This window comes from Lynx rufus, unplaced genomic scaffold (assembly GCF_022079265.1).
Source record: "Lynx rufus isolate CCGP_SWC_20201006 ecotype Redwood Valley unplaced genomic scaffold, mLynRuf1.p SCAF_11, whole genome shotgun sequence".
NCBI lineage: Eukaryota > Metazoa > Chordata > Mammalia > Carnivora > Felidae > Lynx > Lynx rufus.
This window is the reverse complement of record NW_025814825.1, coordinates 29,457,181-29,479,750: the sequence shown is the minus strand read 5'-3', so window position 1 is coordinate 29,479,750 and position 22,570 is coordinate 29,457,181. Positions and strand designations below refer to the sequence as shown.

The window sequence follows — 22,570 nt, the reverse complement described above, 5'->3', positions numbered from 1 at the left end:
AACCCCCACCTACCCTTTCCAGCTAGCCACCACACACATCACCCTGAGCCAGGCAGGGGTGAGGGGCTGTGACATCCAAGTTTCCTTAGCTGCCCCTGTCCTCAGTGATCACTCACCAGCAGGATTATCTTAAACTTACAGAGCACTTGATATCATTGTCTTCAGTTCTCTTGTTCAGTCTGGACACAATCTCTAGATTCATTTATTTTCCCCATTACACTTAGAAGGAAACTACAGCTGAAGTGGATTGAGTACTCTGAAAGAGTCTGAATTTGAACCCAGATCTTCTCCCCAACCAGTGTAGGGCTCCTTCCACACTACACATGTCTTCTCTGTACATCCATACCACACCCTGCAGAGCAACGCTGTTATGCCTTTTCTTTTTACATTCATCATCATGAGCACTAGTGTATTCTTAACTGAATTACCAATTTTCTAAGGATATAGATCAAATGAGTTTTGTTTTGCCGATGAGTAATGTGCTCTTAATCACTCAATACTCATTTAAGTACTATTTATTTTTTTAAAAAATCCATTACAAGATGCGGAAAATATAAAAATTGCAAGAAACCAAGACGATAACCAATAATTGCTCTACACAGCATGTTGAAAACCTCGTAATCACACTGATTCATTAGTGGTAGTTTTCAAAGCCTTATTCATTGGAGAGTCTCTGAGGCCACCGTGGACTTCAATATGCAGTCTCCAACAAAAGTTGCAGAAGACAGAAATTAATTTCTGGTGAAGGAGAAAATCTTCCTGAGGGCTGCTTTGACCTCCTTGTTTCTCAGAGTATACATGAGGGGGTTGAGAGTAGGGCTCAACATGGTGTACAATACACCAGCCAACTTACTCTTCTCTGCACTGTAGCTAGAGACAGGGCTTATGTAGGCATAGAAGACAGCGGTATAATACATACACACCACAATGAGGTGGGAAGAGCAGGTGGAAAAGGCTTTTTTCTTCCCCTCTACAGTCCGCATCTTTAGAATGCTGGAGATGATAAAGCCATATGACACGACGGTCATCAGGAAGTTCAGTATGCCATAAAAGGCGTCAGCCAGGACAATCATGATGCTATTCACATAGGTGGAGCTACAGGAGAGAAGCAACAGAGGAGGGACCTCACAGAAAAAATGGGTAACGATGTTGGGACCACAGAAATTCAACCGCAGCATCAGCCCAGTGTGGATGGTTGTGTTGAAGGCACAGAGTACCCAGACACCTGTGGTCAGCTTGCTGCAGAAAGCCTTGCTCATCATGGTGCTGTAATGCAGAGGGTGGCAGATGGCTGCATACCGGTCATAGGCCATGACCGTGAGGAGGAGCAGCTCAGAGGATGCAGCCCATGTGAGGAAATAGAGCTGGGCCATGCAACCCCCATAAGAGATGGAGCTCTCCTCTGACATCAGACCCTCCAGTGCTTTGGGCATGATGGAAGAGGTGCAGATAATATCCATGGTAGCCAAGTTGAACAGAAAAAAGTACATGGGGGTATGGAGCCCAGAGTTGAAGCTGATGGCCAAAATGATGAGGAGATTACCTGTGAGGGCCATAAAGTAGAGGGAGAGGAAACAGCTGAACAAGAGCACATGGTATTCTGGGTGCTCTGAAAAGCCCTGCAAGATAAACTCTGTTACTAGCGTCTGGTTACTCATGGTCCTTGGGCTGAGAGGGGTTTCCATGATTATCAGGTGAATCTCTACTCACAGCTCCATGTGATTTCAGGGCTAGAGAGAGAAATGAGAGGTATCCTAAGGTAGGCTGCTACTATGTTTCATTCATACCCGACATCACGGCATGAGCAATATTATACAGAGATACGAAGGCTTCTTAATGAAGAGAAACATACCAATATGACATTAAGCAAAGGGTGTGAACATGTAGCCCATAAAAAGTGAGTACAAATGGCCAATTCATAAAGCATCATTCAACCTCAAACAAATGCAAGTTAAATCAGTAATTCATTCTTTATGAACCATGTGGCAAAGTTTGAAAAGCATGGTTTTGACTAACACTAGCATGGGTGCCAAGATGCAGGCCTTTTAAAATTCATATTCCATTTGAGCCAGAACTTTCACTTCTAGGAATTTATCCTGCAGCAATAATTAAGTCCATCTTCAAGGTGTAATCACAGCATTATTTATAATACTGAAAATATAAAAGCAACTTATACTCTTAAAGGTCAGTATATTACAATATGTTCCTATAGCATAATGCTCTATACCTATCAAAATGATGCTTTAGAGGTGTTTTACTGATGTTTACAAAAAAGCATGAAGAAAGTTCAAGAGTAGTATGTACAATAGGATCTTATTTTGAGTTTAAGAAAAAAAATCACGTTTGTACATATACCTATAGAAAAAAACCAACTGGTTCTGAATGATAAACAACAGTGGAGACTGATTATAGTTGATTTAATTTCTTTGCCTTTGTTTCTCTGTATTTTCTAATTTTTCCATTTAAGAATCTTTCTAGGGGCACCTGGGTGGCTCAGTCAGTTAAGCATCCGACTTTGGCTCAGGTCGTGATTTCACAGTTTGTAGGTTTGAGCCCCGGGTCAGGATCCATGCTGACAGCTCAGAGCCCAGAGCCTTCTTCAGATTCTGTGTCTCCTGTTCACGTTCTGTCTCTATCTCAAAAATAAGCATTCAAAAAAAAATTTTTAAGAAATCTTTCTAAAAGGCAGATCTGACAGAATAAAGACCCCCAACTGCTACTTCTGGATCTACCCACCTCTCTAAACAATGTTTTCCCTCTTGTCTCACCCCTCATGGCCAAAGCTCCAGCCACACCCAGATCTCCCAGTCTGGCCAAAGCACCAGTCATGCCAGACTTTTGTAGCTTTGTTCTTGCAGCTCCCTCAGCCAGGAACACTCTCCTTCTCATGAACCAGGTCGATCATCACCCCTCTCCTTTTCTAAAATCCCTTCCCTAGAGAGAAAGGACCACTCTCTCCTTCGTGGCCCCCAATTCTGTACTGACTTCTATCCTAGGATTCATTAACACATCACTTCGCGATTATGGTACCCATATCCCCTAAGATTGGGGCATTTGCCTCACTCATTTCTGAGCCCCTTTTCTTGGCTCCCAGCCCCATGTCTGGCATGAAACAGGTGGGCCCTAAAATACATTTGTTGAAACAATAGCAAAGAACAGTCTAGTACCAATAAAAACAGAGTGGTTTCTGTTCTCAACACAGTGCAAATTCTGTATTGTTTAAGATGAAATCAGCATGGTACATTTGCGTTTTCCTTCTTTTCAACTCTTCATTCATTAAAAGGCTTAATTTTAAAAAGATGCTCATTTTCAATTAAGAATTCTGCTTTTTACCAAACTTCAATAAACGTATTTACCACTGAAGCATTAAAAGGTTTATAGAAAATGAGGAAACACCTCTGATCAAATCATATCACCATTTTGTAAGGTGAAGACTGTTCTTTGAATAGAAGAGCATAAAATTCCTCTGATTCAGGGCAATAGGCTGTACTAGTGTAAAGTCTGTCCAAAGCTAATACAAATGGGGATCCATCTGTATCTTCCCAGCAGCAAGGTGTCAGGTTGCTCAATTGCTTTGCTGACGATAATAAATGAGATATGCTTTCGCTTTATATGCAAAAATAGTGAATGTTACTTTTGTACAGTATGAGATGTGGGCCTGAAGACTTTATTTGCTCCTTTGTCACTTTGTTGGCTCCTCAACACAGCCTGGTGAGTGACTCCTGTTTAACCCCAGGGACCACCATGAGACTGAAAAGCTGAGGCAGGCTGAAAAGGAACAGAGTTCGATTTGCCCCTTGGATGTCTCCACGTAAGGTTTCTGAACTTCCCACGAAAGTCCTCCCTAGGATTCTCACCACCTGACACCCCCAGTCATCACTCACAGTCCACTCCACCACACAGATTACAAGCCAGAGACTCAATGCTATGACCACACCTGGGAAGAGATAGACACCTCCATCGCCAAACACTGAGCGGTGGTGTGTGGGTCTGTCACAGAGCACTATGGGAGGACCAAAAGAACCTATTATGAAGGAAACTTTATATCTGGTCTTGGTCTTCACTCCAGAGTGACGATAGAAAATAAATAAATAACTACAACATAAATGGGAGTTTTGAACAGGTGCTCAGCACAAGGAAATGTCAACAAACTGATTCACACTCAGGGAACAAATTGCCCCTCAGATAATTACCCTCGCGCTGTAATTTCCAGGGCAGGGGAACAGTCTCCTCATCCAATTGATCAACAGGGAGATCAGAGAATAAGGGAGCAGAGACTCTTTCTGTGAGAATGACCATGAAGTCTCTGTTGGACCTCAGCCAGGTGCTTCCTCTTCTGAAAATAACAAAGACCTCTCTCTCCTGAGGTTCATAGGGCATTGGCTTTAATCCTCCATCAAGCAGTGCAAAATTATTACCAAAGATGTGAGGGAAAAGAAAAAGATCTCAGTTACCAATTGCCAAGTTTAAACACATACCACCTGCAAACTACATGACTCTCCACATGTGAGGTGACAGGACATTTAAACAGTGATTATTTTCCATACTTACCAGAACTTCCAGCCCTCAAGTTTCAAAGGACATAAAAATGCATCTTGGCAATTTGATCACTTTAAAGAAACAGCATGAAGTGTCCTTAAATCCCTGAAATTAAAAAGTTCATTTCATTTCATTTCATTTTTCATACAAATAAGTTGAATTTCATGTGAAAGACAATTTACTTTCAGTGACATTTTATCTTAGTTCCAATTTATTGTTCATAATTTCAGAAGTGGAGAATTATTGCTGTCATAAGGCATTCAATTAATTACAGAGAAGTTGACTACTTCTATTATTATTATCTCTTTTTTTTTTTTTTTTTTCAACGTTTATTTATTTTTGGGACAGAGAGAGACAGAGCATGAACGGGGGAGGGGCAGAGAGAGAGGGAGACACAGAATCGTAAACAGGCTCCAGGCTCTGAGCCATCAGCCCAGAGCCTGACGCGGGGCTCGAACTCACGGACCGCGAGATCGTGACCTGGCTGAAGTCGGACGCTTAACCGACTGCGCCACCCAGGCGCCCCGTATTATTATTATCTCTAAAGAAGTTTGAGAATTTTCAGACACAATCCAATTAATCCAAAGTCCATCTATTACATACGAAGGTAAATATTCCTATTGTAAACATAACTCAAGAGCAGAAAACTAAAAATCAGAAAATGTCAAAATCTCATATGTTCAGGTTTAAATCTGAAAGATACTTTAAAGACAACCTTGTCCAACCTATTTATTGTAAAGTCAGAAAGGTATCTAAGTGACTTATCCTACTCACACAGAATACTAGTGACAAAGCTAATACCTAGTCCCAAGACTTTGGGATTCAAGCCTAGAATTCTTTGCTATGTAACGTTATTGTCCCACTAAAACTAATGTCAAACAAATGTCAAATGTCAAAAAATGTCAAGAGAAGGAAAAATTAACCAAGAATCTAAATGATTCTTATTTTGATTGAGGTGTGAATACAAACCCTAAACTCTCAGCCAGTTTTTACATCCTATTTGCTCTATTATTCCATTTGCTGATCAAATAGTAATAATACAGAGTGAGAAATCTACAAATGTTACTAATTGTAGGTCAGCTAAACAAAAAATATCAGGTCTTATATATAGTTCATGATAAAAATTAAGCAGACTTAGAGTTATGGGCAGAATTTTTCTCATTCTTTTATATCACCCAATAGAATGAGCCATCTTCAGAATACTCCTGATTACCTGGAAAAAGTTCTTCACCTTTGTGGAGCTAATAGATTTTATGTATAGTCATCCTTTCTCCATCAATCATGATTGAGGTAGGAAATATGGTGACACTGAAGAAGTATGTAATCTAGGACAAGATCAGTACGGACAAAGGCTTTCTGCCCCTATTTAAGCTAATCCTGCCAAGAATTTGTGACTCATCTTCAGCAAAGTTTGTCACTGCCTATGGGGGACACCTGGGACACCTGTTCACAGCTATTACTCTAAGTGGACCCTGAAGGAGCAATTAAGTACCACTTTGCTAGGTACTTGGCTGTCGCTGGTGTTCATACAAAGGCCAGTTCAGACTTCTGATCCGAATATATGTAAAAGGGTGTAAGCTTGAGCAGAGAGCAGGACTAAACCTCTCTCCCAGCTCACATAATCTGGGGCAGTGCAGACCCAGGTTCAGGTGCTCAGACCAATGTGCTCAGACATATGGACTGGGGAGGGGGCTGTCAGGAAGGCAGTTAGCATTTCTAGACTGCCTTTCATGGAAGTTTAGAGCCATGGAGCCAATGTCCTTATGTTTTCCAGCATAAACCACCCCTACCAACAGAGCTGGCCCACTCACTATCTTTCACTCATACCTTGGCTCCTTTACCAAGCTATCTTTCCTTCCCCTGTCCCCATACTTTCTCTCCCTATCCAAATCCTACCCAGATCTAACTCTATCACCTCTACCAAGGCTTCCCTGACTTCCTGGAGGAAAATGATCTCCCTGCTAAATCTCAGTCACATTCAGGAGCTCCCCCATGTTAGTGAGCTTTAGAGTCTTTACAGACACAGAGTCAATCCCAAGCCTGAAACCTACTTGGGTTATGTGACTTGGGGCAAGTCTCTAACCTCTCCAGGACTTAATTATAACAATGACAAGACTTACCTCATTATCGCAGTACCTAATACATGAAAAGGGCTTGGCAACATTTTACTTCCTCTTCCCCCAGTGTGGCACCTGTTTACATATATATGTTCTTCTGTATGAGCAGAGAACAGGCTAGATATGTCTATTACCTTCCTCCTTATGAAAATGTCCTGAATATAGCTGACATTCAATGTATAAGTATTGATTAAGTGACTCATTAGCTTGGCTGTAGAGTTCAGTGGATTTCTTATTAAAAGGCACTTCAATCACTTCTAATTTTACTAAGCAGTGTGATGTACTAGGAACAAGCACTAAAGTAAATGGTTCCCAAATGGCTTTGAGACCTGACTCTTACTTAAGTAGCTGTGTGAACTAGTGTAAGTCTCGTAATCTCTCTGAATCCAAGTTTTTAATCTATAGAATGTGAACAATGCCTACCTTCAGAATTTTTCTTTGAACTACATAAGAAGATATAGAGGACTCCATTTTAGAAACCATGTTAGAGGTTATTATGGTTGGGTCATTAATAGAAACAATTACCCAGAAAGACTGTGGTCTGGCAGCATTACACCCAAAAAGGTTATCTTTTTTCCAACAAAATAAAAGCCACGCAAAAAATTTCCTTCCCGTGATGTTAACGATATGTCACCATTCATGAATAAATGTGTATTAGTTAAGTTAAAGGCTAACCTGCTATAATGAAGAAACCAAAATATATGTGGCTTAATATTTTCTCTTTCATTCAATACTCTGAAGTGTGTATGAATGGTAGGGTAGTTCCCAGGGTGATGGGGTAGCCTTGTCCTATCTCATTAAGGGATCTGGGTTCCCCCAAGTCAATGATTCTTGATCTCCTAGGCCATTATTCTCTTCACCATCATGAAAGTTTCCATAACCTCCACATTTCAGCTTGTAGGAAGTAAAATGACAGGAAGCCCCAGAAAACCAATTTATTTCCAGCAAGTGAGGCATATTTGCATACATAACTTCTGCTCACATTCTATGAGCAAAAATTTAGTTACGTTGCCCATTTAGTGGCAAGGCAAGCTGGGAAATATAATCAAGTTGGGAAGTCATACAGGAAAAAGGGATAGAAAATTTTTAGAAAAAAGTAATTTCCATACATATACAAAAAGAATCTAATGATAAGAGAATTTACAAAAAACGACTGGCAGTAAGAGTGAATTTTGTTACTCCTTAAAATAGAGATTCAAAAAAGAAAAGGAGAATGATCATACAGTTACACAGGTAGAAGGGAAAGGTGAAGGGAAGGTGAAAGAACAGAGAGGCAAAAGACCTACAGTGAAAGTTAAGAGAGGAAAGTCAAGGAAATGAATTTAAGAGTTCTAACATTTTTATGCAGTATCAAGAGTCCCACAGTGGTAGGGCTCTGAAAAATTATGTGTAATCCCCAAAGATGCCATCTGATAGATAAGATGCCAAGCAGAGCTGTGGAATAACTGAGTGAAAGATAGTAGGAGCTGCACTGTGAGACTTAGCAGATAGGGAAGGCCTTCCAGCAAAGGAGATGCTTGGAAACTTATGCAAATTTAGGGATCTACAGGATGTTATGGGGAGTCCTGTCTAGGCAATACCATGCCCCCCTCTTTCTGGGCCCTGTGCCTTAACCTCAGGTGGAACCAGTTGTTAAAACAATCCAATTATTAATTTTTGGCTTATTACCCAGTTGTGGCCTGGAGCACACTTCATACTCTTCAAGTCCTTCTTCTTCTACTTGTCCCTCACAATTACTGGCCTTGCCTCATACCTTCCTGAAAAGGGACACATCATCCTACCAGAGTTCCTCAACCTCATTCTTCCCCATCTCAATCTTTTTACATCTTTTGTTTTAATGTTTATTTATTTTTGAGAGAGAGAGAGAGACAGAGACAGAGCACGAGCTGGAGAGGGCAGACAGAAAGGGAGACACAGAATCCGCAGCAGGCTCCAGGCTCTGAGTTGTCAGCACAGAGCCTGATGTGGGGCTCGAGCCATGGACCGCAAGATCATGACCTGAGCTGAAGTCGGACACTTAACTGACTGAGCCACCCAGGCGCCCCAATCTTTCTACATCTTTATTCTCAGTCTTTGTTAAATCCTCCCTTCTAAACCAGCATAAAAACCCAAAACGGCTCACGTATCCCCACAACAAACTGTTGAACATTGTTATTTTAAAATATCCCCAAAATCTTATAATAATTCCCATGCCAGACATAATTGGCATACCAGACATGCAAAGAAGTGGGAAAATATACCCATATTTGAGGTGAGAAAAATGAATCAAAACCAACTCAGAAATGACAAAAGTAATAAAATTACTAGACAGGAACCTCAAAACAGTTATAATAACTATATTCCAAATACTCAAGAAGCTATAGAAAACATAATAAATGGAGACATAAAAAATACAAAAAGATTCAAACAGAATTTCTGAGATGTAAAGTACAATGTCTTAATAATATGCTTAATGGGATTAACAGCACATTAGACATTGCAGAAAAAAAGATTGGTAAATTTTAAAAACTACCAACATAACCTATCCAAATTAGGGGCACCTGGTTGGCTAAGTCAGTTAAGCATCTGACTTCAGCTCAGGTCATGATGTCACGGTTCATGGGTTCAAGCCCCACATTGGGCTCTGTGCTGAAAGCTCAGGGCCTGAAGCATGCTTTGGTTTCTGTGTCTCCTTTTCTCTCTATCCTGCCCCCCCACACACACTCACACTCTGTCTCTCAAAAATAAATGTGAAAAAAATAAAGAATGTACTCAAATTAAACACATATGAAAACATAAAACGTAAGAATAGCATATCAGTGAGCAATAAATCCACTTCAAATAGCCTAATATATATGTGATTAAACCCCATAAGTAGATAAGGAGTAGATAAGGAGTAGAACATAAGAAATATTTAAATAAATAAAGGCTATTTTTTCCAAATTTAATAAAAAATATAACCTTACAATGTAATAACTTCAATAAATCCCAAGCACAATAAAGAGTGAGAAAATCATATCAAGACTCACACTTAAAACCAGTAATAGTGGGGCACCTGGGTGGCTCAGTAGGTTAAGGGTCCAACTTCAGCTCAGGTCACGATCTCACAGTTCATGAGTTTGAACCTCATATCAGGCTCTGCACTGACAGGGTGGAGCCTGCTTTGGATTCTCTGCTCCCTCTGTCTGCCTCTTCCTCCCCCACCCCCTTCTCTCAAAAATAAATAAATAAATAAATAAATAAATAAATAAATAAATAGATAGATAGATAAATAACAGAAAAATAATAATAGAGGGGAAATCTCTAAAAACAATGAGACCAGGGCTTTTAGAGGAGCCAAGATGACAGAACAGCATGCGAGGGTTTTTTTGCATCTTCTATCCCTGAAATACAGACAGACCAACATTAAACCATCCTGCACACCCAGAAAACTGATTTGAGTATTAACACAACAATCTGAACAACCTGAACCACAGAACTCAGCAGGTATGCAGCACAAAGAGATGAACTGGGGAAGAGAGAAGCCACAGAAGGCAGGGAACTGTTTTTGCTTGCAGAGACAGGACAGAGACAGAGGGAGAGTACAGGAGAAGCACCCTCCACCAAAAGCAGCTGGAGAGAAAGTGGAAAAGTAGAAACAGTCACAGGGACTGAACTAAAAAGGGAGAAAGGAGATGGTTTAAATTCCATTAAGATTCTATAAACAGGAGGACCACAGAGTCTGAAACTCCACAGTTCGATACCTGGCGGTCCTCTGGTGGGAAGGGCAAATCCTCAGGAGCAGAGTGAGATACAGGGGTCCTCAGGCCACACAGGGAGAGGTGGTTCCCCTGCTGGGAGAATATTTGGTAGAGACTGCAGGCACCTCACAGGCAAAGGTGGCAGCAGACCCCAGAGAACAACCATACTCACTGGCACTGGAACAAGGTCGTTAAGGTGAAGCCTGGTGCCAGATGTGTGTTGTAATTTTCCATAATCCCTGAAATGCTGCTGCTACACAATCGCGTGAACTTTTTCTGGGGCAGGCTGGCACCCAGCCACAGTCTCTGGGGATCAGCAGCAGCACAGTCCTGCGAATGTTCCTGGGTGCGGCTGGCACCCAGCCGTTGCTCGGTGAAACCCTCCCCCAGAGCATCAGAAGAGGTCAAAGCTGCAGTCTCTCGGAAGTGAGGTCTTGGGAAACACAGTTACATCTGAGATAAAACTCAAGAAGGAGGTGTCATCTGGCAACCTGACAGCTAAGTCACACACAGTATAAAAGTGGGGAGTGGGCAGAAGCTGGAGACAAAGGACAGGTGCACAATTGCTGATTGGGGAGAACAGAGTTCCAATACTAGAGACTGGGTAACTGGGTGATGCCACTTTCACCCCTCCCACGCATGTGCATACACACCTATGTGCGCCACAACAATCCACCCCAGTAAGCTAAGCAGCACCATCTAGTGGACAATGGACTGTTACACTAAGCCCCGCCCAATGGGCCAACTTCTCTCTTCAGGAACACCACAAGTCTCTCCGCCTGCTTAGTTTATGAACTATAAAGCACTTCATAGTTTCACTTCTAGGGGAAAACGAAGCAATTTCAATAGTATTTCAGTCTGTTTGCTGGTCCATCTATTCAATTTTCCTTTTTTTTTTTTCGTTCCTTTTCTTTTTCTTGACTACAGAAAGAGAAAAATTTATTTTTATTTTCAATTTTTATTAAAAATATTTTTCTTAAATTTTTTTCTACTATATTCCTTACTTTTTTGTAAATTTTACAAATTCTATTTTACTTCCATCATTTCATTTTATTCTATTTCAGTGTATTCATTTTTGTCAAATATTCAAATGTTTTCCTTTTTTTCTTCTTTCTTTTTTTTTCCCCCCTTTTTTCTTAACTCTATCAAGCTGCTTTCAACAGACCAAAACACACCTGGGAATATAGCATCATTTATTTGATTTTTGTGTGTGTGCATGTTGTTTTAATTTTTAATTAATTAATTTATTTTTTCACGTTATTAAATCCTTTTCTTCCTTAAAAATTATGAAGTGAAGGAATTCACCCCAAAGGAGAGAGCAGGAAATAACGACAGCCAGGGACTTAACCAACACAGATACAAGCAAGATGTCTGAACCAGAATTTAGGATCACGATAACAATACTACCTGGAGTTGAAAATAGATTAGAATCCCTTTCTGCATAGGTAAAAGAACTAAAAGCTACTCAGGATAAAATAAAAAATGCTATAACTCAGCTGCAATCTCAAATGGATGCCACAGCAGCAAGGATGGATGAGGCAGAGCAGCAAATCAGCAATATAGAGGACAAATTTATGGAGAATAATGAAGCAGAAAAAAAGAGAGAGACTAGGGCAAAAGAACACGATTTAAGAATTAGAGAAATCAGTGACTCTTTAAAAAGGAACAACATCAGAATCATAGGGGTCCCAGAATATGAAGAGAGAAAAAAGGGGTAGAAGCAAATTTGTGAGTAAATCATATTAGAAAACTTTCCTAACCTGGGGAAACACACAGACATCAAAATCTAGGAAGCACAGAGGACTCCCAGTAGATTCAACAAAAACTGACATTCAATACAGCATATCATAGTCAAATTCACAAAAATACTCAGGCAAGGAAAAAGTCTTGAAAGTGGCAAGGGAAAAACAGTCCTTAAACTACAAGGGAAGACAGAATAGGGTTGGAACAGACCTATCCACAGAAAGTTGGCAGGCCAGAAAGGAGTGGAAGGATATATTCAATGTGCTGAATCAGAAAAAATGCAGCCAAGAATTCTTTACCCAGCAAAGCTGTCATTCAAAATAGGAAGAGAGATTAAAATTTTTCCAAACAAAAATTAAAGGAGTTCATGACCATTAAACCAGGCCTGCAAGAAATTTTAAGGTGAACTCTCTGAGGGGATAAAAGATGGGGGGGGGAGACCAAAAGCAACAAAGACTAGAAAGGACCAGAGAACACCACCAGAAACTCCAACTCTATAAGCATCATAATGGCAACAAACTCATATCTTTCAGTACTCACTCTAAACGTCAATGGACTAAATGCTCTAATCAAAAGACATAGGGTAACAGAATGGATAATAAAACATTTACGTTTATAAATAATTTATGTATACTTTATGTACAAACGATGTATATTTTGCAAAATATGTAAAATTATAATTTATAAACATAATTTATGTTTATACATAAACATATATGCTGTTTACAAGAGACCCACTTTATTTTTTTTTTTTTAATTTTTTTTTTCAACGTTTATTTATTTTTGGGACAGAGAGAGACAGAGCATGAATGGGGGAGGGGCAGAGAGAGAGGGAGACACAGAATCGGAAACAGGCTCCAGGCTCTGAGCCATCAGCCCAGAGCCTGACGCGGGGCTCGAACTCCCGGACCGCGAGATCGTGACCTGGCTGAAGTCGGACGCTTAACCGACTGCGCCACCCAGGCGCCCCAAGAGACCCACTTTAGACCTAAGGACACCTTCAGATTGAAAGTAAGGGGATGGAGAACCATCTATCATGCTAATGGTCAACAAAAGAAAGCCAGAGTAGCCACACTTATATCAGATAATCTAGACTTTCAAATAAAGACTATAACAAGAGATGAAGAAGGCATTATATCATAAGTAAGGAGTCTATACACTTAAAGAAGACCTAACAATTGTAATCATTTATGCTCCAAATGTGAGGGAACCCAAATATGTAAAGCAATTAATCACAAACATAAAGAAACTCATTGATAATAATACCATAATAGTAGGGGACTTCAACACCCCACTTACAACAATGGACAAATCATCTAATCAGAAAATCAACAAAGAAACAATGGCTTTGCATGACACACTGGACCAGATGGACTTAACAGATATATTCAGAACATTTCATCCTAAAGCAGCAGAATACACATTCCTCTCCAGTGCACATGGAACGTTCTCCAGAATAGACCACACAATGGGACACAAATCAGCCCTCAACAAGTATAAAAAGATCTAGATCATACCGTGCATATTTTCAGACCACAACGCTATGAAACTCGAAATCAACCACAAGAAAATTTTTGGAAAGATAACAAATAATTGGAGACTAAAGAACATCGTACTAAACAATAAATGGGCTAACCAAGAAGTTAAAGAGGAAATTAAAAAGTCCATCAAAGCGAATGAAAATGATAACACCACAGCCCAAAACCTCTGGGATGCAGCAAAGGCAGTTATAAAAGGAAAGTATATAGCAATCTAGGCCTTCCTAAAAAAGGAAGAAAGGTCTCAGATACACAACCTAACCTTTTACCTTAAAGAGCTTGAAAGAGAACAGCAAATAAAACCCAAAACCAGCAGAAGACAGGAAATAATAAAGATTAGAACAGAAATCAATGCTATGGAAACAAACAAGCAAACAAACAAAAACAAAACAGAACACATCAATGAAACCAGAAGTTGGTTCTTTGAAAGAATTAACAAAATTGATAAACCAGTAGCCAGTTTGATCAAAAAGAAAAAGGAAAGAATCGAAATAAATAAAATCAAGAATGAAAGAGGGAAGATCACAACCAACACAGCAGAAATAAAAACAATAATAAGAGAATATTATGAGCAATTATACACCAATAAAATGGGTAATCTGGAAGAATGGACAATTCCTAAAAACATATACACTACCAAAACTGAAACAGGAAGAAATAGAAAATTTGAACAGACCCATAACCAGTAAAGAAATTTAATTAGTAATCAAAAATCTCCCGAAAAACATGAATCCAGGGCCAGATGGATTTCCAGGGGAATTCTACCAAACATTTAAGGAAGAGTTAACACGTATTCTCTTAAAGCTGTTCCGAAAAATAGCAATGGAAGGAAAACTTCCAAACTCTTTCTATGAAGTTAGCATTACCTTGATTCCAAAACCACACAAAGACCCCACTATAAAGAAGAACTATAGACCAATTTCCCTGATGAACATGGATGCAAAAATGCTCAACAAGATATTAGCCAACCAGATCCAACAATACATTAAAAAATTATTCACCACGACCAAGTGGGATTTATACCTGAGATGCAGGGCTGGTTCAGTATCTACAAGACAATCAGTGCAATTCATCACATCTATAAAAGAAAGGACAAGAGCCACATGATCCTCTCAATAGATGCAGAGAAAGCATTTGACAAAATACAGCATCCTTTCCTGATAAAAATCCTCAAGAATGTAGGGATAGAAGGATCATACCTTGAGATAGTAAAAGCCATATATGAAAGACCTAACGCTAATATCATCCTCAATGGGGAAAAACTGAGAGCTTTCCCCCAAAGTCAGGAACACAACAGAGATGTCCACTCTTGCCACTGTTATTCAACATATTGGATGTATTCAACGTATTGGAAGTCTTAGCCTCAGCAATCAGACAACACAAAGAAATAAAAGGCATCCAAATTGGCCAGGGGGTCAAACTTTCACTCTTCACAGATGACATGATACTCTATATGGAAAATGCAAAAGATTCCACCAAAAAACTTCTAGAACTGGTTCATGAAATCAGCAAAGTGGCAGGATATAAAAATCAATGCGCAGAAATTGGTTGCATTCTTATACACCAACAATGAAGCAACAGAAAGAGAAATCAAGGAATCGATCCCATTTACAATTGCACCAAAAACCATAAAATACCTAGGAATAAATCTAACCAAAGAGGTGAAAAATCTATACACTGAAAACTATAGAAAGCTTATGAAAGAAATTGAAGAAGACATAAAAACCAGAAAAATGTTCCATGCTCCTGGATAGGAAGAACAAATATTGTTAAAATGTCAATACTACCCAAAGCAATCTACATATTCAATGCAATCCCCATCAAAATAACACCAGCCTTCTTCACAGAACTAGAACAATCTTAAAATTTGTATGGAACCAGAAAAGACCCCAAATAGCCAAAGCAATCTTGAGAAAGAAAACCAAAGCAGGAGGCATCACAATCCTGGACTTCAAGCTATATTGCAAAGTGGTAATCATCAAGACAGTATGGTACTGGCACAAAAACAGACACTCAGATCAATGGAACAGAATAGAGAACCCAGCAATGGATCCACAAACATATGGCCAACTAATCTTTGACAAAGCAGGAAAGAATATCCAGTGGAATAAAGACAGTCTCTTCAGCAAGTGTTGCTGGGACAACTGGACAGCGGCATACAGAAAAATGAACCTGGACCACTTTCATACACCATACACAAAAATAAACTCAAAATGGATGAAAGACCTAAATGTAAGACAGGAAGCCATCAAAACGCTTGAGGAGAAAGCAGGCAAAAACCCCTTTGACCTTGGCCGCAACAACTTCTTACTCAACATGTCTCCAGAGGCAAGGGAAACAAAAGCAAAAATGAACTATTGGGACCTCATCAAAATAAAAAGCTTCTGTACAGCAAAGGAAACAATTAGCAAAACTAAAAGGCAACTGATGGAATGGGAGAAGATATTTGCAAATGACATATCAGATAAAGGATTAGTATCCAAAATATATAAAGAACTTATCAAACTCAACATCCAAAGAACAAATAATCCAGTGAAGAAATGGGCAGAAGACATGAATAGACACTTCTCCAAAGAAGACATCCAGATGGCCAACTGACACATGAAAAAGTGTTCAACATCACTCATCATCAGGGAAATACAAATCAAAACCACACTGACATATCACCTCACACCAATCAGAGTGGCTAAAATGAACAAATCAGGAGACTACAGATGATGGTGAGGATGTGGAGAAAGAATACCTCTTTTGCACTGCTGGTGGGAATGCAAACTGGTGCAGCCACTCTGGAAAACAGTAGGAGGCTCCTCAAAAAATTAAAAATAGAACTACCTTATGACCCAGCAATTGATTTATCCAAAGGATACAGTTGTGCTGTGTCAAAGGGACACATGCACCCCAATGTTAATAGCACTATCAACAATAGCCAAAGTATGGAAAGAGCCCAAATGTCTGCCCATAGATGGATGAATGGATAAAGAAGATATCCTTTATCTTTATACACACACACACACACACACACACACACACACACACAATGCAGTATTACTTGGCAATCAAAAAGAATGAAATCTTGCCATTTACAACTACGTGGATGGAACTAGAGGGTATTATGCTAAGCGAAATTAATCAGTCAGAGAAAGACAAATATCATATGACTTCACTCATATGAGGACTTTAAGACACAGAACAGATGAACATAAGGGAAGGGAAGCAAAAATAATATAAAAACAGGTAGGGGGACAAAACATAAGAGATTCTTAAATATAGAGAACAAACAGAGGGTTGCTGGAAGGGTCTGGGAAGGGGGACGGTCTAAATGGGCATTAAGGAATCTACTCCTGAAATCATGTTGCGCCATATGCTAACTTGGATGTAAATTTAAAAATAAATAAATAAATAATAATTCTAGTCATACCAAAAAAGCATAAAATAACAGGAAAAAAGTAGACGAGATAAAGAGAAAGCAAATAGAAACAGTAAATTTAAATGCAAAGTTCAAGCATGGCACTCTCAAGAAAAGTGGATGCTGTGAGGAAAGGCAACTGGAGGTAGATTCATGAGTAAAATAAAGATATAGCCTAGATTTAGGGCAGCTAGTTAACTGGAGAGATTCAAGGAGTAAGATAGCTGGGAGGAGCTATCCAGGGATGAGAAAAAATATCAAACACTGACTTCAGAAACTATTTCAAGAAGCCACAATTTCACTAATTCGTTTCTAGAGGCATTTATACCCCCAGGGCATTGTTGAAAACAATACAGCAATCATCTTGAAATTAGTGGAGTTGAACAGCTAAGTATGAGGAGGGAAAGAGTAAAAGAAAGACCTATAGTTAACCACTGTCAAGCCGGTGGGGGATGGGTGAATGTGAGCATATTCAAAGCTGCGCTTCCTAAGGTTTATATCAGAGATTTCACACTGTGAGGTGGAAAGAGACTTCATTAAAATGATCCAGCCAGTCACTAAACAAATAAGCAAAGAATAATAACAAGTCCTGAGGTGGGGGGCCAGTACTGGCGTTGATACAATATATTATCCAAAATGTTCAGTTTCCAACAAAAAAATTATAGGTCATACAAAGAAACAAAATTATAACACACATACCAGAAAAAAAAGTAGGCAACAGAAACTACCTGCAAGAGTAACCAGATGTTGGATTTAACAAGAAAGAGTTCAAAACATTCATTATGAATATGTTCACAGAACTAAAAGAAAATATCATCATATAAGAATGGTCTGATGACAATGTTACAATAGAACATATCAATAAAGAGATAGGAATTATTTTTAAAAAAAATCCACAGTAGAAGTGATGACATCAGAAAGATGGTAGACTAAAAGCTCCAGGCCTTCATTTCCCCCGTGGAGATACTGAGTTAGCAACAACAGATGAACCAAAATAGTTCTGTGAGAACTCTGGAAACTGGTTAAGACTTACAGTACCCAAGTGAATGCACACACAGCCAAGAAAAAAAAATCTCCACAGAAGGATAGGAAAGTTTGTAGCATTTTGCTCACCTTTACCCCTCCCCCGGTCTGGCACAGAGCGGTGCAAATAGGAGGAAACCGCCCAATTTTCAGCTCATCATCAAAAGAAAAGAGTGGAACTTGTCTCCAGAGTTTTGGTTTGTCAGGGGGTTGCCTGAGGGAATGGTTTCTGTTTCATCTGCCTTGGAGCATTGATGGGAATGGCAGCATAGATGTCACCAGTTTGGAGGCCACTAAAAACAGAGGCAGGGGCCATACCACCTTTAGAGTCATAGGAATCTGAAGTTCCACAGACAGGTGCTAGAGGAGCAAGAGATTATGGACAGAGGAGTAAAACAGAAACCAAAACCAAAAGCTCCCGAGAAGCAGGGAGTTTCTTAAGGAAATTAAGACAGATGAAAGCAGTCATATATGTTTTGGAAGGAAGGTACATACAAAAACCTGGAGAAGATACATCCCCAGAAAACGAGTGAAAGGTCTAAAAACTTCCAACTGGGTTCATTGGTAAAGGTCTTCCCCTGCATAAAGCCAGGACACAAAGAATGGGAGAGCACTATTTTCAAATGCCCAAATCTCAGCAAACGAGCACAAGGGATATAAAGAAGCAGGAAAATACGGCCCAAGCAAAGGAACAAATAAATCTTCAGCACCTGACCCTAAAAACAACAGATATCTCTGAATTGCCTGTCAAGTAATTTAAGACAATACACTTAAAGACACACAATGAGCTAAAAAAAAGAAACAGAAAACTGAATGAAATCAGGAAAAGAAAAAATAATAATATCAACAAGGAGATAGAAATGATAAAAACAAAACAAACAGAAATTCTGGGGTTAGAGTATATAATAGCTGAATTCAAAAAATTCACTATGGGGGTTGGAGATTTACTGGGCAGAAGAAAGAATAAGTAAACTTGAAGACAAGTCATTTGAAATTATCAAGGTAGAGGAATGACAACAAGTAGAGAGTCTAAGGGACATAAAGGACACCATAAAGCAGACCAACATATACATTATGGGGTCCCAGAAAAAGAGAGAGAGAAAAGGGAAGAAAACATATTTTAGAAATAATGAATGAAAATTTCCCAAATTTATGGAAGGAAATGGACATACCCATTCCAGAAGCCTAAAGAACTTTAACTAGAATAAATTCAAAAAGACCCACACCTAGACACACTCAAACTGTTTAAAATCAAAGACCAAAACTGAATCTTGAAAGCAGCAAGAGAAAAGGGACTTGTCACATGCTAGGAACCATGTATAAGATTATCAGCAGATTTCTCAGCAGAAACCTTCCAAGCTAACAGGCATTGGGATAATATATTCAGTGTTGAAAAAAATCAACAAAAAAATACTGTATTCAGTAAACCTGTCCCTCAAAATTAAGCATATATTAAGAATTTTCCAGATGAATAAAAACTGAAGGAGTTCACTGCCACTAGATCTGCTCTACAAGAAATGCTAAAGGGAATCTTCCAAGTTGAAACACACGGATGTTACACAGCAACATGAAGCCATGTGAAAATATAAAGTTCTCCAGTAAAGGTAAACATATGGATGTATGAAGACTTGTATAATTTTGGTATGTAAACCCACTTGTAATTCTTGTAGAGTATTTAAAAGAAATAAAGTATAAAAATAACTATAAATCTATGTTAACGGGTGCTCAATACATCAAGATACAATTTGTGACACCAGTAACATAAGGTGGGGCAGAACTATAAAGGAGTAGAGTCTACATGTAATTAAAGCTAAATTGTTATCAGTTTAAAACATATTGCTAAAACTTTAAATTATCTTATGTAATCTCCACGATCTCTATAATCTCCACAAAGAAAATATCCATAGACTATACACAGAAGGAGATGAAAAGGGAATCAAAGCATGTCACTACAAAAAAAAAATCAGCAAAACACAAAATAATAGAATAACACAGGAAACAAGAGTCAAAAAAGCTAGAAGACATACATTAAATCATTAAAAGGCAAGAGTAAATCCTTCCCTGTCAGTAACTACTTTAAATGTAAACTAATTAACTTCCCAATCAAAAGATATAGATTGGGAAATTGACTTTAAAATAGGATCCTACTTTATGCTGTCTATGAGCAACTCACTTTATATCTAAGGAAACTCATAGGCTGAAAATGAAGGGATGAAAGAAGTTATTCTATGCAAATGGTAAACACGAGAGCAAGATTAATATTAGATACTAATACTAATAGCAGATAAAATGGAATGTATATCAAAAACAGTCACAAGAAACAAAGAAGGATATTATATAATAACAAAAGGCCAACTCATCAGAAAGATCTAATAATTATAAGTACATATTCAGCCAATATCAGAGCTCCTGAATATATGAAGCAAAAATGAAAGAACTGAGGGGAAAGTCGGAGAGCAACACAATAACAGTAGGAAATTCAATACCCCACTTTGAAAAATGACTAGAAAAACCAGACAGAAGATCAATCAGGAAATATAGGACTTGAACAACACTATAGACTAATTGGACCTAACAGACATATACAGAACACTCTACTCAACATTGGCATAATACATGTTCTTCTCAAATGTACATGGAACATACTCAAAGATAGACCATATAGTATGCCACAAAATAAGTCCTAATTGAAATCAATTTGAATCAATTCAAAATTGAAATCATACAATGTCTTTCTGATTACAATGACATGAAACTAGATATCAGTGGAAGAAGGAAAATTGGTAAATCCACTTATATTTGAAATCTTGTGATAAAAGAAAATAAAAGCACAACATCAAAAATATAGGATGCAATAAGCAGTGCTAAAAGGGAAGTTTATAGCTGTAATGTAATGTAATGTAATGTAATGTAATGTAACGTAAAAGAAGAATCTCTAATCAACAACCTACTTTTACACCTCAAGGAACTACAAAAAGAATAAACTAGTAAGGAAATACTAAAAATTACAGCAGATATCAATTAAATATAGATTAGAAAAAAAATCAATAAAACTAGGAGTTGGTTTTTAAGAACAAAGTGACATACTCTTACCTAGATAACTTTAAAAATGACTCAACTAAAATCAGAAAGACAGGATATGACAACTGATCTCACAGAGGGAAATAAGAAGTGTAAAAGAGTACTATGAATAACTGTATGCCACAACATTAGATAATCTAGTAAAAACTGATAAATTCCTAGAAATATACAACTTACCAAGACCAAGTTATGAAAAAATAGAAAACATAAAGACCTGTAGATAGTAAGGAGATTGAATAATTAATAAAAACCTCCCAACAAACAAACAAAGCCAAAACAAAAACCTCCTAACAAAGAAAATCTCAGATAGCTTCACTAGAGAATACTACAAAACATTTAAGGAATAATTAACACTAATCCTCCTCAAACTCTTCCAAAAAATTAAAGAGGAGGGAACACTTCCAAACTCATTTTGTGAGGCCAGCATTACCCCAATTAGATTAACAGCTGAATTTTCAGTAGAAACAAAGGAGGTCAGCCCATGATGAAATAACAGATTCAAGATGGTCAACAAAAAATCCTATATCCAGCAAAGCTGTATTTCAAACATTAAGGTGATACACTTTACCAGATAAACAAAAACTGACACAACTGACTGCCAGTAAACACGCTGAAAACAAGCAATCCCCAGATAGTAATTCAAATCCACATGAAAAAAAAAAAAAGAGCCACATGAAAAAAGTAAAGATAATTACATAATTATAAAAGATAGTAGAAATGAGGTTTTTTTCCTGTCTTCTCTTAACTGATTTTTAAAAAAATTGTATAAAATAATATGCATAATATGTCACACATGATGTCATAAACATAACATGCATATGTACTATTGGAACTATAATATATACAAATGTAATATATGGATAATATATTTGCTAATAGCAGAAGGAGCAAAGCTGTTATAGGCTAAAGAAATGGCTACAGATGGTAAATAATTAAAACAACACATTATTGGCCTTGTAGCACTAATAAATGTTTAAACATATAACAATAACTACAAAAGGGGGAGAGAAGTAATAGAGTTATACTAAGTAACATTTCTGTATATTACTGATATTAAGATATTATAAATCTGAAGTTAAAACTAATAAGTTAAAATGTATATGATAAATCTAGAGTAAACATTAAATTTTTTTCAAAAGTCATAAAAAATATCATTAATGAAATTAAAATACTATATTAAAAATATCCACTCAATGAAAATGAAAGAAGTAAAGAAGAAAGAGAGGAACACTAAAATATATGATACAGATAGAAAACATAAATAAGTTGGTGGAAATAAATGCAATGATATCAGTAATAACATTAAATGTGAATGGAATAAACAATCAAAAAAAGATGTTAGACTGGATAGAAAAATATGATCCAATTATGTGTTGTTTACAGAAGTAAACAAGACATACTTTA

General features: G+C 38.0%; 1 protein-coding gene across 1 annotated transcript; it reads right to left on the bottom strand.

Moving 5' to 3' along the window:
* Positions 1-565: 565 nt before the first annotated feature.
* LOC124506681 (olfactory receptor 13A1) lies at positions 566-1,718 on the bottom strand. Its single transcript, XM_047072636.1, is given in 1 exon segment — positions 566-1,718. A coding segment is annotated over 1 exon segment (987 nt). The 3' UTR covers positions 566-731.
* Between the last annotated feature and the right edge of the window lie 20,852 nt (positions 1,719-22,570).